At 43.8% G+C, this 15,319-nt stretch overlaps 1 protein-coding gene across 1 annotated transcript in view; it reads right to left on the bottom strand.

Annotated features, from left to right (window-relative positions):
• Nucleotides 1-4,011: 4,011 nt before the first annotated feature.
• Nucleotides 4,012-15,319, bottom strand: part of adam19a (ADAM metallopeptidase domain 19a) — a 123,263-nt gene continuing 111,955 nt past the window's right edge. Inside the window, exons 20-23 of the mRNA XM_071926069.2 lie at nucleotides 13,670-13,769; nucleotides 11,571-11,822; nucleotides 9,172-9,380; nucleotides 4,012-4,356 (exon numbers count right to left, since the gene is read on the bottom strand). Of these exons, the coding sequence (XP_071782170.1) occupies nucleotides 4,305-4,356; nucleotides 9,172-9,380; nucleotides 11,571-11,822; nucleotides 13,670-13,769 (613 nt within the window). The 3' untranslated portion in view covers nucleotides 4,012-4,304. The remainder of the gene's footprint in view (nucleotides 4,357-9,171; nucleotides 9,381-11,570; nucleotides 11,823-13,669; nucleotides 13,770-15,319) is intronic.

Below are 15,319 nucleotides of genomic sequence, written 5' to 3'. Positions count from 1 at the left end.
GGGTCCCTCAGGGGTCCATGTGAGGGTCCAAGGAAATCTCCAGCAATTTGAGGAATTGGGGAATATAATTTCACTGAAATTTCATGCAGTAGAAGTTAGCACTAGGATGGAAAGTAGGCTATAAGGATGATAGTTTGCTTTGGGACAAAATATTTATGAAATGGCGGTCCCAGGGCATGCCTACTTGGGGGTCCTTGACAGGTCCTTGAGAGCATGGATGCATTAAGCTTGAGAGCCCCTGATTTAATGTATTTAATTTGTTGCAAGACCATAAACCAAGTAAGAAACAACAGAACCCTGATAAAGACAGGAAAATTATATACTTAAAATATCTTCCTGATAAAGTGATATTCATCAACAACAACTGGGAATACTTTTTAAGAATTATTTATTATTGCTGTGGCCTAGGACAGTCCAATCAATATTTTTGAACATAAACAGCTCCCCCAAAGCCAAAAACCAGAGAACTGATGAGAATGCATGGTAAAGATGTAAGTCTACAGACTATGAATGGAAAAGTGCTTGAATTCTTATACCCAAATGAGCTTTATTTTATAAATGAGCTTTATTTTATAGGAGTATTATCAGTTCTGAACCAAAAAATGCAGCTTTCCCCCCAGAAAATCTCCCTGGTTGCCGCCTCAGTCACCTCTTTCCCAATTAATTCTCCGTGGGGCAGCTCCACACTATAAAACTACCTGATCAAATTAGGAAATTCACTCAGGCTAAACCCACTGAAACTCAGTTTACCCACATTTTCAATTGCAGAATAGTTAACCACCTTATGAGGCTGACACAAACCTTGATGATGTAAATTCATCATAGTAAGTAGGATCAAACTGGTGTAAGTTATATGAGGATAGGGTGTTTTAAGGGGGAAAATATTCATGCTTTTCTGAAAATATATTGATTTCATAATATTGATTTTTGTTCATGTTGTTGTAATGCCTCACAATGATCACAGACTTTATTTACCACTAGATCACCGATCATATTTCTCAGTTTTGTGACTTTGTCCTTGTTCACAAATCTTGATTGGACTGTCCCAAACTATGGGGATGAATTTTATGTTATTTTTTGTGTTTTTATGTTACTGACTGGTTTTATGTTATAAAACAGGACTTATGGTCCCACCAGCAGCTTGATGGGTTGATGCTCTCCGACCGCATGCTGGGACTGTGTACGTGCTTGTGTGTGAGTTCACCACATTAGCTGAAGAGCGGTAAGAAGCATCACAGGCAATTCCAGTCTGAGTCCAATGTGTCGCTCTAGCTCAGCGCTGGTTAGACTGGTTAAAGGGGCCTGATTTGGTCTCGTCGTTGTAGGCTACAGCCTCATAGCCAAGGGGATGAAAGAGCCTGAAGCGATTAGTTTTGCCCTTGGTTTGATCCTTGGCTCTGGGGCAGAAAACAGAACTATTGTACGGACTTTGAGGGGCCGTCCTTCTGGATGTTGCCGGCTTTGTCCGACCCCTACATCCCTCCACAGACAAGACCAATCCTCAACTGAGTCATGGAGGGATTACAGTATAGATCCCCCCTCTCCCATTGACCTGTACATCATGCAAAGCTATGCAAACAAATACCAAAACAGTATGCAAATGCGTATGCAAGGTTACCAATGGCATTATCAAGAGAATATGGAGCAGACAGGAGTGTAAGGCTCGTACATTTTATTGTAGGCACATATTCCAAACTGCTAAGGCTTTACTAAACTTGAACGCCAATGCCAGTTTATCTAAACACGAAGCCACCGATATCTGGGGTCCAGAGGCGTGCTGGCCAAATAGACCAGTAGACCGAGGGCCCAGATAAGCAGACGTCTAGCTTAGGGGGCAACAAAATTCTGACTGGCTGCTGTTTTTACTATAAACCCTCAGTTCATTTGCACGGATCCCCCGACTGAGGGAGAGCCCGAGGAAAGACATTAACGTATTTATACACCTCCGTCAGGCCTCAGGCGGCAGAGAGCTTGATTTGTAGACAGCGGCCCTGGAAAAACTCTGCTCTTTTCATTTAGAGCACGTCGACCGTCTGGCGCGGAATCCACCCCACGGGTTTGTTTGGGCACCGGGCGGCCCCGGTAATGGGCTAGGAAAACGTCTACATCGATATATCTCCCCACGAGGCCATTCCTCCTCGCTGTCCGATAGCGCTCCACTCGAACCGCGGACTCTCCAAATGCATTAGTCTCCTGGGAGAGGTGAGCCGCCGCTCGCAGATATCTCATTTCCAACAGACTGGAATCCATTAAGAGCAGGTGAGAGTTGACCGGGGCGATGCTTGGGGGGGGGGGGGAGCTACACCCCAACCTCTCACACATTGCATAACCAGTTTATCACCCCGCTCCCATAAATGTCATCATGAGACCACCCATGGGAGTCAATCAATCTCTACTTCCTTTGTCTGGTGGTTGGTTTCTAATGGAAAAATGGCATCAGGACTGACTTAAAGGTGACATTTTTTCAGCGAACTAGCCTTCATGCAGCTAATTATTGAGGTCTTCTCAGTGTAAGTAGGCCACATCTCAAGTCCTGATTTATTCTTCAACATAGTGGAATTTCACGAGGCAGCAGACATAGTGAGTCCTTTAACCAGAGGATCCAGATTCAAACCCCAACCTGCTGAAGTGTCCTTGAGCGAGACACTGAATCTCTACCAGCTCCAAACTCTGACCTCCCTATGGAGGAGGGGACAGAGAAAAGACGAATTCCCTACAGGGAGCAATAAAGTATCTCACTTTTATTAGTTTATTAGTATGCACCCATAAGCATTGTTCCCTTTTAGTGTCAATTAACGCCCAAGACTGTAAATAGCGTCACTGCTCTTTGACTTCTCACTGAGGAACTGAGAGTTGGGGAGGTTGACAAAGAATGTGTTGCGGCATCAAAACTCTCTCAGGAAATAGCGAAATTGCTGTAATGAACTCGCTGTCCAGGCACGGAAGGTCATTGTTGTGTTTTCAGTTCAAGCATAAAAATGAAAAACCTTCGTCAAAGACCTTGGCAACTCCACTCCCGCGGCAACCGGCAAAAACGACTCAAATATTCTGAGTGGCTTCCATTTTTTCAGTGTAGTTTCAATGCATTTCAAGCCAATCAGCTTTATAATGTGAATCAATAAAAAACTTTTGTTTTAGCGAGATCTAAGGAATGATTAATTTGCACTCCTTTGGAAAGACTTTGGCCTTGAGATTGCACGACTGATGTATTTTTTTGCAAGTAGAGACATTGACTCGGTGCAACTCATTCAGATTCACTTTGCTCTTCCCTTTTGAACGGCATCAAAAAGGGAAAGGCTCTGTTGCCCATTGAGTCTCATGTAAACCCCCTTCAGCTCAATCACATAAGCATTTCCGTTTCATAGTGTGCTTCAGAATATAAGCACAAGTAAGGATGCAAGGATTAAAGTAAGGATGAAACCCAGCATCAGTTTTGTAAAAAAGTTTTTATGTTCAAAATTCATAACGCACAGCAAAAAAGACATTCAAATCAACATGAGCGACCGGCGGTGTGTCCTGCAGGCCTCGAGCGTCCGTCAAGTCCTCCACCATGTAAACAGTGTTTGAAAAGAAGCTGCGGTGTGATTGTTTCCTCAGCCTGCTGATAGGCTACTGTACCTCCAGATTCGTATTTTAGACATTCCTTTCTGTAATGCAATAAATTATAAAGTCAAAACTATTATTAGAACGTTGTTCAAGCGTTCAGGACACACCCCGGGTACGGTATGAAGAGACCTCTTTGGCACATAACACATAAATCATAAAACGGGACGTAAAAAAAAAGAACCTGTAAACAAAACGATCGTTAAAAAAAATGCTAACGCTTGTTTTTTTTTTTTGTTTTTTATACACAGACAGCGTAAACAAGACAAAAACTGTAATAGAAAAAAAAAAAAAAAGAAGTTTTGGCAAATGTGACCGTCATCCCAGCGATAACACTTGTCTCAGTCTGCAAAAGGCCTCCGTGCAAAACCGCGTCGTTGTGGTTAATGGTAGCGCGCTGGGGGGGGGGGGGGGGGGGGGGGGGGGGGGTCAAGTTAGAGAAGGAGGGGGGGGTGGGTGGAGGGAAGGTTTCATTTTAAAGAACTGAACTTGAGTTACCGAGTCTCTCCTCTGTCGTGTCTCTGGTTTTCAACTCTGTTCCCGGTGCCCCCCCCCCCCCACTCCTCCGGCGCGTATGGGACAGCTCTGTCGTTTGCCGGCCTTCCCCAACAAGGTCTCTTTAGTGCAAATAGGCTGTCAGCCACTGCCTCCTCGAAGGGGTGCGGGTGTGGGTGGGTGGGGTGCGGGGGGGGGGGACAAGGTCATTTTCGCAACGGAGGCGAGGCTGTGTTTGGTTTGGCTCCTGGGACCGGTCTGGGAAAAGGAGAAGGTCAAAAAAAACAAACAAAAAAAACAGAAGTGAGAGTAGGGTTAGACCGATATTTCAACATGATGATATTGGCACTTTTGTTAAAAATCAGATCTGGGTGAGTAAGTCAGTGTGGTCCACCTCTGATATGAGGGAGTTTGATCACATATTTATTCTGTAATTGATCAATACTACACTGCCAATTCCTTAACCTAATTCTAATGCAACATTTGGATCAGATTAGACACAAGAATGCATGTATGAATTGATGTTTTTATGACAGAATGGAGAGTTTTAGTGTCCCATGATGGTCTAAATGCTGTTTCAGAGGCTTTTCCACCCTGACAAGAATACAATTCTGCGGCAAACACTGAATACTTTTAATTATTGGGCATAAAAATGGTCAAATATAAAGATATTGAATATCAGCACAAAATATAAGCCATCAGCTTCAATCCTATCAGTCGCTATCAGCCTACAACACCCCATACTGGTCTAACCCAAGTGTGCATGATGACAAAAATACAGGATACAGGAAAAAGTGTGAAAGGTCCTGCCTGGTCTGGGGAAACACTGATTATAAATATTTATATTTTTGGCATGAAAATGGTCAAATTTAAAGATACTGAATATCGGCAAAAAATATATCGGCCTTCAAGAACCTGTATCGGTTGGACCCTACTCTGAACACTGTCAGGCACTGTGCTATGGACTTGTAAACTCTGATATAAGGCGCTCCCTTTTTTTTCCTGTCTTCATGCCTCTAAAAATGGATGTGGGCTCTGAGTTTGGTATTGCCGGGGAGAAAGAAATGTTGACGAAAAACTGTTATATCCGTGCGGTTTTATCCGTCTGGCCTGTTATGGCAGCGGAGGAACTATAAACCCTGCACAACAATCACCTTGAGGTTTCCCTGACTGCCCTTTACTACAGTTACAGATGAACAGCATGGAACAAAAACAAGGTGTGACTGTGTTTGAGGAAAGGAAGTAGAAGCCTCTTCCTTGTGAGATTGTCACAATGAAAATTGATTGCTGATGAAGAACTAAGTCAACTATGTGTGCTTGGAATTGTGATCCACGGCTTATAAACTTGGGAGCGTTTATCTGCCTGGGTCTAAGCTTTGCTAGGCTAAGCCCCCGCCCAACCCGCACGGATATAACAGTTTTGTTGGCTGAGAAGAAAACAGTGTGAGATGCAGAGATAGAGAAATCGGGAGGCAATATTTCTCAGAGATACAGCCTCCCAGTACTTTTATAGGTACCTAATAAAATGCCCATTCAAACGGGGTTAGAGGCTCAGGAAAGAAAAAAAACCTGAAAAAAACACGAACAATGGCTCCTTTATAAACGAGGCTTTTCTTGTTATGGTTACTTTAGATAGAATCAAGAAAAGTAATATTCCCTCTGAGGTCAATTTGAAGGCAGAATGGTGAAACAGTGGTGAGTAATGATTTCGGAGTGGAAAAATACAGTGTGATGAGGTTTACACATACAGTACGTAGCGCTGCCTAGCTTGCCATTCAATACTGTATAAAGCAATGGCCTTGGGTGGGTTGAGTCGATCATGCCCACGACTTGCACTTCTATAGTGCTGCGGTCCAACTGCTCTGTTCTTGTGAATGCTGTGTGTGTGTGTGTGTGTGTGTGTGTGTGTGTGTGTGCGTGTGTGTGCGTGTACATGTATGTCATAATAATAAAAGCAGAGTTTAACAAGTGCGTTTCAGAAAGGCACACAAACAACAATAGTAAAATAAATTAGGAGATAAAATCAGAATACCTGAAAATTAGTAACAGTAACAAAAGATATTTGAAATCTATCTATGTGTATCTTCTGGTCCAATGCTGGCCTCTATCGTTCAGCGCTGTCATTACAACAACACTCTGCCCTCCGTAGAGCGAGACCATCATCAGCATGGTCAGCATGTTGTACCGAGTTGGTGCATTTTTTTTGTTCAATGGACGCTTGCCGTGATCAGGATACTGACATTACCACGATTCCTGTTGTCCTGTTGGATTTTTGGAACATATCGAAGGTAAGGAGTCGCTATTTTGTGTGTGAAGTAACACCACTTCCCCACCGCATAAATGGGCCTGTCCGTTAAAATTTGAGCTGTTTGAGGATTATATACATGCCGAATTTACCAAAACACCCTACTGATTAGTAATAAAGTCTCAAGTTGTATTTTCCGATGTGCGTTTTTTGCCGATAACTAAGGCAAAAACAACTTGCCAGATTTTTTAACAGACCTTGGCGTGGCAGGGGGGCCTGCAAACAACAACAAAAACACAGCCTAGGGCCGCTCCTGTGTTTCTAAATGCAGAAATCCCTGCAGTGCGTGCGCTGTGGCTGCTCACTTTGTTTCACTCACTACCAATCGGGAACCTCTGCTAATATTTTCTAGTCATATTATGCTTCAGTAAAGCAGAATTACACATTTAACCTTTAAAGGGTAACTTCAGTATTTTTCAACCTGGACCCTATTTTCCCATCTCAAGTAACTAATGGGGACAACAATTTTTGAAATTGGTCCAGTATTGAGCGAGAGCACATCAGCCGGCAGTCGCGAAACGAGCTGCAATGTAATCCGACGGGGCAAATGTGAACCGTCAATGTACGTCCACTAAAAGTACTTGTTTTTGCCACTGACAGGCTCAGATTGCTATTAAAAGTGTCTGACAACATTATGGAAAGGACCCTACAGAGAAATTAAACGTTTTTTCTTTACCTTTCGCTTGATCCGGTCTGTTTGTTATTGTGTGTAACCAAGTCAATCTCCTATTATAATCTATATATAATGATATATTTATTTAGCCTATTATACTTATTTATTTAGACAATCTGTATGATTTCCACCTACTCGGCCCATTACTGTCCTCTCCGGTGCTGCTGGATAAAGCCGCGTCCTCCTCATCCTCCTTCCCCGCCTTGAGAGGCTCTGACCCCGGTCTCTGTTCGCTCCTCTCCCCGCTGTGACAGTCTCTCCACCGGGACCGGTTCGCCTCGTGTGCCCGGCGGCTCCCCGTTGTGCTCTCCGTTTCGGGACCCCCTCCCTCAGTCGCCTCGAAGAACGGGTCGAAACCTGGCGGTAAGATCCCATTCCGCCCCACCAGGGAGAGGAGTGGGGAGGGTGGCTTGGGCGCAGAGGGGCTGCTGTGGAAAGTCCGAAGGGCTCCGGCAAACGCTTTGGCGTGATAACGCGGATCGGGAGCGCCATAAACCATGCTGCCGTACAGAAAACAATCGTTATTGGGGTTGAAGATCCGCTCCGATGAGGGTGGGAGAGTCGGGTCCCCGTGAAAAACAACTTCCTCCGGGGTGTAGAAGCAGGACGGCGGCGGGGAGGCGACGGGACGGCTCACCTGGTAAAGGGACCATTTCCCCGGTGGAGGACACTGCTGCCGGGGCTCGGGGTAAGTAACAGTAGCCTCGGTAGTCCGGTAATCTCCCCGCTGGATGGCTGTTATGGTCCCTGAAAGTTGTGTCGTGGTTTTGTCTAGAGAGTTGGACCGACTTGTTGGCCCCGGTCTCGGTTAAAAACGGTGAATTAATGGAGCCAAAGTCAGACTTGGACACATAGTAGGTGCAGCTTGGTAAATACATGGTGCATTGTAGTTTACTCTTTCTATAGGCTGGTGTGTTGTGTTTTTTAAGCGTAGGCTTTATTGTGAAATAGGCCCCATTAGTTACTTAGACACAAAAAGATGGGAAAATAGGGTCCACGTTGAAAAATACCGAAGTTACCCTTTAAGTCTAGACTGGAGACAGTCAGAAGGACCCTTCAGTCACCTTTAAGGTGGTGGTGTAATTACATAGAAAGCAAACCTGCTTGAAACCACAGTCGAACACGTCTGCGCAAGCAAATGTGAGTATAAGGATGTCCTGATCTAATTTTTGAAATCTCTGATACTGACCCAAGTTATTCAACTATCTCCAGAGTACAGAGTACCAATCCGATATTTTTGTAATTAATTGAAAAATGTTTATTTTTTGGACTGCACTTGGTAAAGTAAATATGGAATCAATCCAGTGCGTGGTCAAACTCAGCAGTGACATGGGGCAGACGTCTGAACTTCAAATGTCTGTAGTGGAATTCATTGCGGTCACATCTTTCAAGCAATCCAAGAGGTGTTCACACACTTGTTGTACAGTTGCTGGAGGGCAGCGTTTGAAATATAGTGTTGAGAGGGCAAACTATAGCATGGCTCCAAATTCTCCATTACGTGGCAAAAGCCCACATTTTCCACCACGGAGAGGGGCTAGTCATCCAGTACAACAAAATCAATAATCCTCTTTATTATTTTTTCACTGTCATGGGGCAATTTATCTCGTATATTCGGATCCATTTCCATCCATTCCACTTTTAGGCTTGAGTCTAGACTGAGGGACAGAATCTATCACCTTTAGTCTTGCGTCTAGACTGAGGGACATTCAGAAGGACCTTAAATTACTTTTAATCTCGAGTTTAGATTGAGGGACAGTCAGAAGGGCCTTTTAATCACCTTTAGGGTGGGTTCATGCTAGAGGATTATTGGGCCGATATATACAAGATTTACCCATCCTGACGATCGGAGGGGAAATCCTGATCAGAGGCTTGGTCGGGACTGATGTCTGTCCAGATTATCTGGTAGTGTAAGGAGTTTGTCTGTTAAGATTCAGCCTTAACAGACCGATCTGAACGATTCCGAGAAAAACCTCCTATCTGATCACGGCTTTGGTCTTGAGTCTAGACTGAGGGACAGCCAGAAGAACCATACCCGAGGATCTCAGAGTACATTGTGTATGTGTGTGCATGCTTGTCTCCGCACGTGTTGGCCCACCTGAGTGCTTTGAGAGGGGGGATGGCTGAGACTTTGCCCACAGGTTTGGGTCCGATGGCTGGAGGCATCATGACCAGCAGGCCCGTGGAAGGTTTGGAGAGCGAGGTCCGGGCCGGGCTCACCGTGGGAAGGGCCCCTCTGGCCGGGCTGAGGGGCAGAGGCCTCTGGGGAGCGAAGGGGGAGGGTCTGGGCTGCAGCTCTGACACCAACTAAACAGACAAACAGACAGTGTAGGACAATTGATTATTGGACATTCAGATGCAACTGGACGCTTTGCTAAGCCTTCCCACTCCAGTGAGAACTGCAGAGTCACTTCTCATCTCATGCCATAGACTGAAAACTCTTCTTTTCAAGAGGCATCTCACATCACCCTCTAAAAATCCCTTCTATCTTTCCTCAGCTCTTATTCTACCAATGACTTGCAGTGACTCACTGTTCTGTTGAGGCCGCCATATTGACTCCGAAATTGACTCCCAAAACAAACATTCACAGTTAGAGAGAGAAAGCGCTCACCATTGATTACCATTTTATCAAATAATGCACTTTACCTACTGAGTACCAATTAAAATGCCCGTTAGACATTGCGCTGTCAGGATGGAGCGGGTGGAATTTCGTTGTTTGCCCACTGATAAAGAGAGACGTGGCAACAATTTATAAATGTCACATTATCTTACCTGCCCAGTAATCAGGAACAACTTTTGAATTGAAGATGAAGGACTTTTGGAAAGTTCGGGTGTGAATAAGATGGAATGGATCTCTAGGAGTTTATCTGCACGCATGGCAGAGAGGAAGAGTCACATCCTTCAAGGACTTCAATCGATTACAAAAATCTCTCCTGTTCTTTCAAAGTCAGTGAGACGGTTGCTTTTTCATGGTGGCTTGTTTTTTTAGTCTTTGGTTATAATAGAACACTGTTTTGGGAGTCAATATGGTGGCGTCAACAAAACACTGACATCACTGTCGTGGATAGGTGATTATCAAATAGAAGAGAGAATGAACATCTAAAGAATGCAAGAACAGAGAATATATTTACAGTTTGAGATGGACTGAAGATCAGATAACCGTTAGGCCAGTTAACCATCCTGACCGCGTAGAAACACAAGTTTAGACACTGCTGCTTTGTGTAGAGACAGTGTAACAGGCAGCCAATCAAGAGTCTGTTTGATACGGAGCCATTGTTTTGCTTTGATTTAACTGGCTCACGGTCAGAGTGAGTGTACGGTGGCCAACAGGGACAAAGTTTGAGAACCCTGGACAACCTGCATCGTTCTTGCAATTAATCTTGGGGCTTCCCATTCATTCCTGTTGGCAAAGTCACCATTTGATGAATTCTCGGTTGGCAAGTAAACTTCCAGGATCTTTGTTTGTCTTCTGTCATCTGTGTTTTTTTGTTTTGGAATCGTACTTTGGCTGTTAAGATATTAACGTCCAATGCATCATGGAGGACACAAGAATGGATAAGAATGCATATTAGGAAAGAACTTATTTGTTTTCCCAGCACTCTTATACAATCCTTCTATTGTCACAGTAATATTGCAAAGCCACTAAAGCCCCTGACCTTTGCATGGTTATTTGCGATTTTTGGTGATCTAATAATGTAAAATGTAAATGGACAAAAAAGAAGGAAGAGAAGAAAAGCAGGAGTGGAAAAAAACAAGGAAAGGAAGAAACAGAAAGGAAAGGGTAATCAAAAAGGGCGAAGAGGACATCTTACAAAGTGGGATCAAAGCCAAGATGCAGTACAACACTAAATCCCTGGCACAGCGGGGAGGAAAGCTCCATTCCAGTTTCTGTACTGTCAGTCTGGAATGCGTCCAGGTTGTCTCCCGAATCCGTTCAGCTAGGTGTTAATGGGAACTTCTGTCCAGCTTCACACTCAGGTATTAGATTAAAAATTACCACTGCAGCACGGCTCTGACACCGGAGTCACAAACTAAACTAACACGAAATATATTTGACACAAACAAGAAAAAGCAATATAACATTCAAAACTTGATCCAATTTAAAAGGCATTTTACACTTCACAGAGAACCAGAGATGAGAGTAGTTTTGGAGGAGGAATCAATAGGAAAGCAATCAGATAAAAAACATACGGCTCTTTCATTTATTATTTTTCTCCAGCAAAAACATCTGCAATAAATCTGAAGAGTGAGTTGGACAGAGAGAGTCCAGCAGTTTTCAGTGATGATTTATGTATATTTAGCATTTTCCATTACTTTACATTTACATTTTAGGCATTTGGCTGAAGCTCTTATCCAGAGTGACAATATTGTAAGGGCAGCACTCTACATGGTGCTCGTATTGAGAGGGTCTCTCAATATAAATACTTAGGTATTTGGATCAATGACAGATTTACCCACATTGATACCTTGACCAAAAACCTGAGAATGAGACCTTACCAGCGGAGATCGTGTCGGGTTGAGCGGCAGGGGTTTCTTGGGCGGGGTGAGTCTCTGTGGGGTCGAGGGGGATTTGGGCGGGGCGGTCGGAGGCTTGCCGGCCGGTAGCGGCGGGCGGACCACCTTGAGGTCTCGCGCGGCACCCTGGGGCGACGGGACGGGCCTAAGCGGACGCACAATGTTGACCGGCTGGGTGCCATTGGGTGCCGGGCCCGGTCTGAGTGGCAGAACCTCTTTGCTGGTGTGAGAAAGCTGGGTTCGAAATTGAGACCAGAAAAACAGAAATAACACAGAAAAACAAAGTTTAGTAGAAGGATATTAGTATAGTAATAATATTCATTCCTTCCCTTCCTTCCTTGCTTCCTTCCTGCCTTTCCTCCTTCCTTTGCACCTTCTTTCTTGCTTTCTTTCCTTTTTTTCCCCATTCCTTCTTTGCTGGCCTTTTCTCCTCCATTCATCCCTCCTTCCTTCCTCCCACCCTCTCTCCCTTTCCTCCTTTCTTTCTTCCTTCTTTCCTTCCTTCCTCCCTTTACTTCTTTCGAAACAGAAACAGAGTCTCGGCACAACGCACGTGACGTCATGTGAAAACAACCTATTCTTTTCAAATTGTTGTTGTTTATTTGATACTCTATCTTTATGCTTTTATTCTATCATTCTTTGCTGTAGCCTATTGTTGCTGCATTGACCCAGTTTCCCCTCAAGGATCAATACAGTTTCCTCTGATCTGATGTCCTGTATTATTGTGTCATAATGTTACTGCATCAGCAACATTCTTTATTCTACACACTGAGGACAGAGCTGCACCTGCTGCTGAACAATGACTGTTACCTGGAAGAAGACTGGAAGTAGACTGGATATAGACTGGTTGTACACTGGAAGTAGACTGGATATAGACTGGTTGTACACTGGAAGTAGACTGGTTGTAGACTATTGTAAACGCTTCGTGAACTGGAAGTAGACTGGTTGGTTATATTTTGGTTTTTAACCATGGGTATATTTTTGTATATCATGATGCAAAATCAAATGAGCTATGAAACACTTTCTCGGTATGTGTACATGTGTATGTGTGTGTGTACTAGTGTTTGTTTATTTGTTTATTTGTTAGGATCCCCATTAGCTTTGCCCTAAAGCACAGCTAGTCTTCCTGGGGTCCAGTGTGTATAATGAAAGCGTTAACAGTCATGCTTTCTTGATATTAATTTTTTAAAATGTTGACGACTGTGTTATGTATTAACCTGAATCTGAAATTGGGAGATTTTGAATAAGCCGATGACAACTGTAACTTGAGCCTGAGCTGTTAACCAATCCACTTAAGTATAGGTTTAAAAAACAAAACAAGAGAGATGATGAAGTGGTGCTGGAGGGGAATGATGGAGCAGAACAGAGGAGTGTGGGGAGCGTGGGAGGAGGCAGACTGGAACATAGTTGTCACATAGTTTGACATGCTGCTGTAAAATGAGGCCATTTACTGTGAAGGTCAGCCACATGGAGGCACATTATCCACTGACACACAGCAGGAGAGGTAAACACACTGTCTCCTCGCTTCCTTTCCTTCCTTTCCTCACTTCTTCACCCTATCTCCTTTACTCTACCTCCTTTCTGCTTTCCTTTCTTCTTTTTTCTGTCTGTCATCCCTCCCCCCATTCCTTTCCACTTTACTCCTATTCCCCTTTTCTGCCTCCCTTTCCTCCTACCTTCTTTCATTCCTTCCTTCCCTACTTCCTGCTTTCCTTCCTTCCTTGCTTCCTTTCCTCCTTTCTTCTTGCGTTCATTCGTTCCTTCCTTCCTGTCTTCATTCCTTCCATCCTTCCTTTCTTTATTCCTTATTTTCTTCCTCCCTTCTTTCCTCCTTCCATCCTGCATGCCTTCTTTACTTCCTTCCTTCCCTCCCTTTCCTCCCCTGACTTCCTGTTATCCTCCCTCCCTTACCTCCTTTCCTCCCCCTCCCTCCCTTTCTTCCTTCCTCCTTTTTTTCCTTTCTTCTTTCCTCCTCCCATTCCTCCTTCCTTCCTTTTATCCTTCAACCCTACCTCCCTCCCTTTCCACCTTCCTTCTTTCCTTCCCTCCCACCCCCCACCACACACACACTCTTCACTCACCCCCTTGTGGCTGCTGGCTTTGTTGATCGGCCCGACCACCTTGAGGTGAAAGGCAGGATTCAGATGGCCGTTCTTCTCCTTCTCCGCGGATCCCTCCATCCTGCACAGAGAGAACGGGACAGACAGAAAATAAACCGCGGTCCGACGGCGGAAAGCTGTCCCGCTCCATCAATCTCCCCGATCTCACATCGATTTCAGGGCCCCAGGTGGGGGGAGAGAGAGACGGGAAGAGAGTCGACATGAAGTTTCTCATCCAACATGATGTGAGAGGAGATGGGGAAGGTGAAGGATAAACCAAACGTTTCAGTCGGGCGTCCGGAGAGACGCTTTCTGACGAGGCTGTCAGGTTCAACTGAGTGGACCGCTCCCTCGGCAGCGCTTTAAAGGGCATTTGTGTTGCGCGCAGCTCCCACACACACACACACCTGGAAGTTTGTCTTCATCCAAGGTAATATACACTGGCATGCACTAATTATGTAATAACTGTCGGATAATATAACTTCAAAATGTCCCTCTAATTGAGTAAAAAAATGTAAGAAAATCTGATATTGTGAGTATTTTTTTCCTGATAATGTAATGCATTATTATATTAACTGAAAATTATAATTATTATAATAATAAGGGGTCGACTTTTTCAACTAATTATAACATCACTCTGCCTGGCAATTTATTACATGAACAGCAGTGGGTTTCAGAAAGCCAAATTTAAGACTTTTTATGTGACCAATTTTGTGCATGTACACAAAATTTTAACACTTTTTAAGACTAATTTAACAACCAAAAATAACAAAACAAAGCTGACTGTCCCTGTCGGAGAGCTTCCACTTGACCACTGTTCCTCTCTACTGATGCAGTGTGTCAGTGTTTGGCAGGCTGCTCCCCTTGCCACCGCCACATTAAATAGTTTGGCAGTTTTTGTGACTGATGCCCCTGCAGTTCTGGCACAGACTATTCCGGCCTCTTTGGAACTCTGTTAGATGCTCTGTGTTGCTTTGAAAATTCCCGTATAAAAGTGGCGATCGTCAGACTTCTTTTAAAGCCGACACATACTGCTAATTGGCGTTCAATTTAAGGGCGGGCCTGCGCAGCTGCCTTCGGAACTGTGACTCAGTGACTTCAAAGTTGTGTTATTTTGTCCACCTCCTGTGCATTTGCAGGCACATACACAAATGAGAAAAACAAAGAAAACAATATATATATACTGCCACTCAAAACTTTGGACACACCACATTTTTCTTTATTTTTACTATTTCCCACATTTTAGAATAATAGTAAAGACATCAAAACTATGAAATAACACAAGTGGAATTATGCAGCAAACCAAAACAAACAAAAAATCAAAACTATCTTATATTTTAGATTCTTTAAAGTAGCCGCCCTTTGCCTTGATGGAAAGGCAAAGGCTTTGGAAAGAAATCAACTTCACTATTTATATTTGTCTAAGAAACAAGCATAATTTTCAAGCATTTTCAGGCATAAGCCTTTAGATCAAAATGGCTTTAAGATAATGAAAAACAGTACATTCAATAAGATGTGTCCAAACTTTTGACGGGCAGTGTGCATATATATATATATATATATATATATACAGTATATATACATATGCATATATATATATATATATATAAATCAAAGCGTGGAAAGGCCTCT

This window comes from Centroberyx gerrardi, chromosome 23, assembly GCF_048128805.1.
Source record: "Centroberyx gerrardi isolate f3 chromosome 23, fCenGer3.hap1.cur.20231027, whole genome shotgun sequence".
Classification (NCBI taxonomy): Eukaryota; Metazoa; Chordata; class Actinopteri; order Beryciformes; family Berycidae; genus Centroberyx; species Centroberyx gerrardi.
Note: the sequence above shows the minus strand (reverse complement) of the source record. Positions and strands in the feature narration are given on the sequence as shown.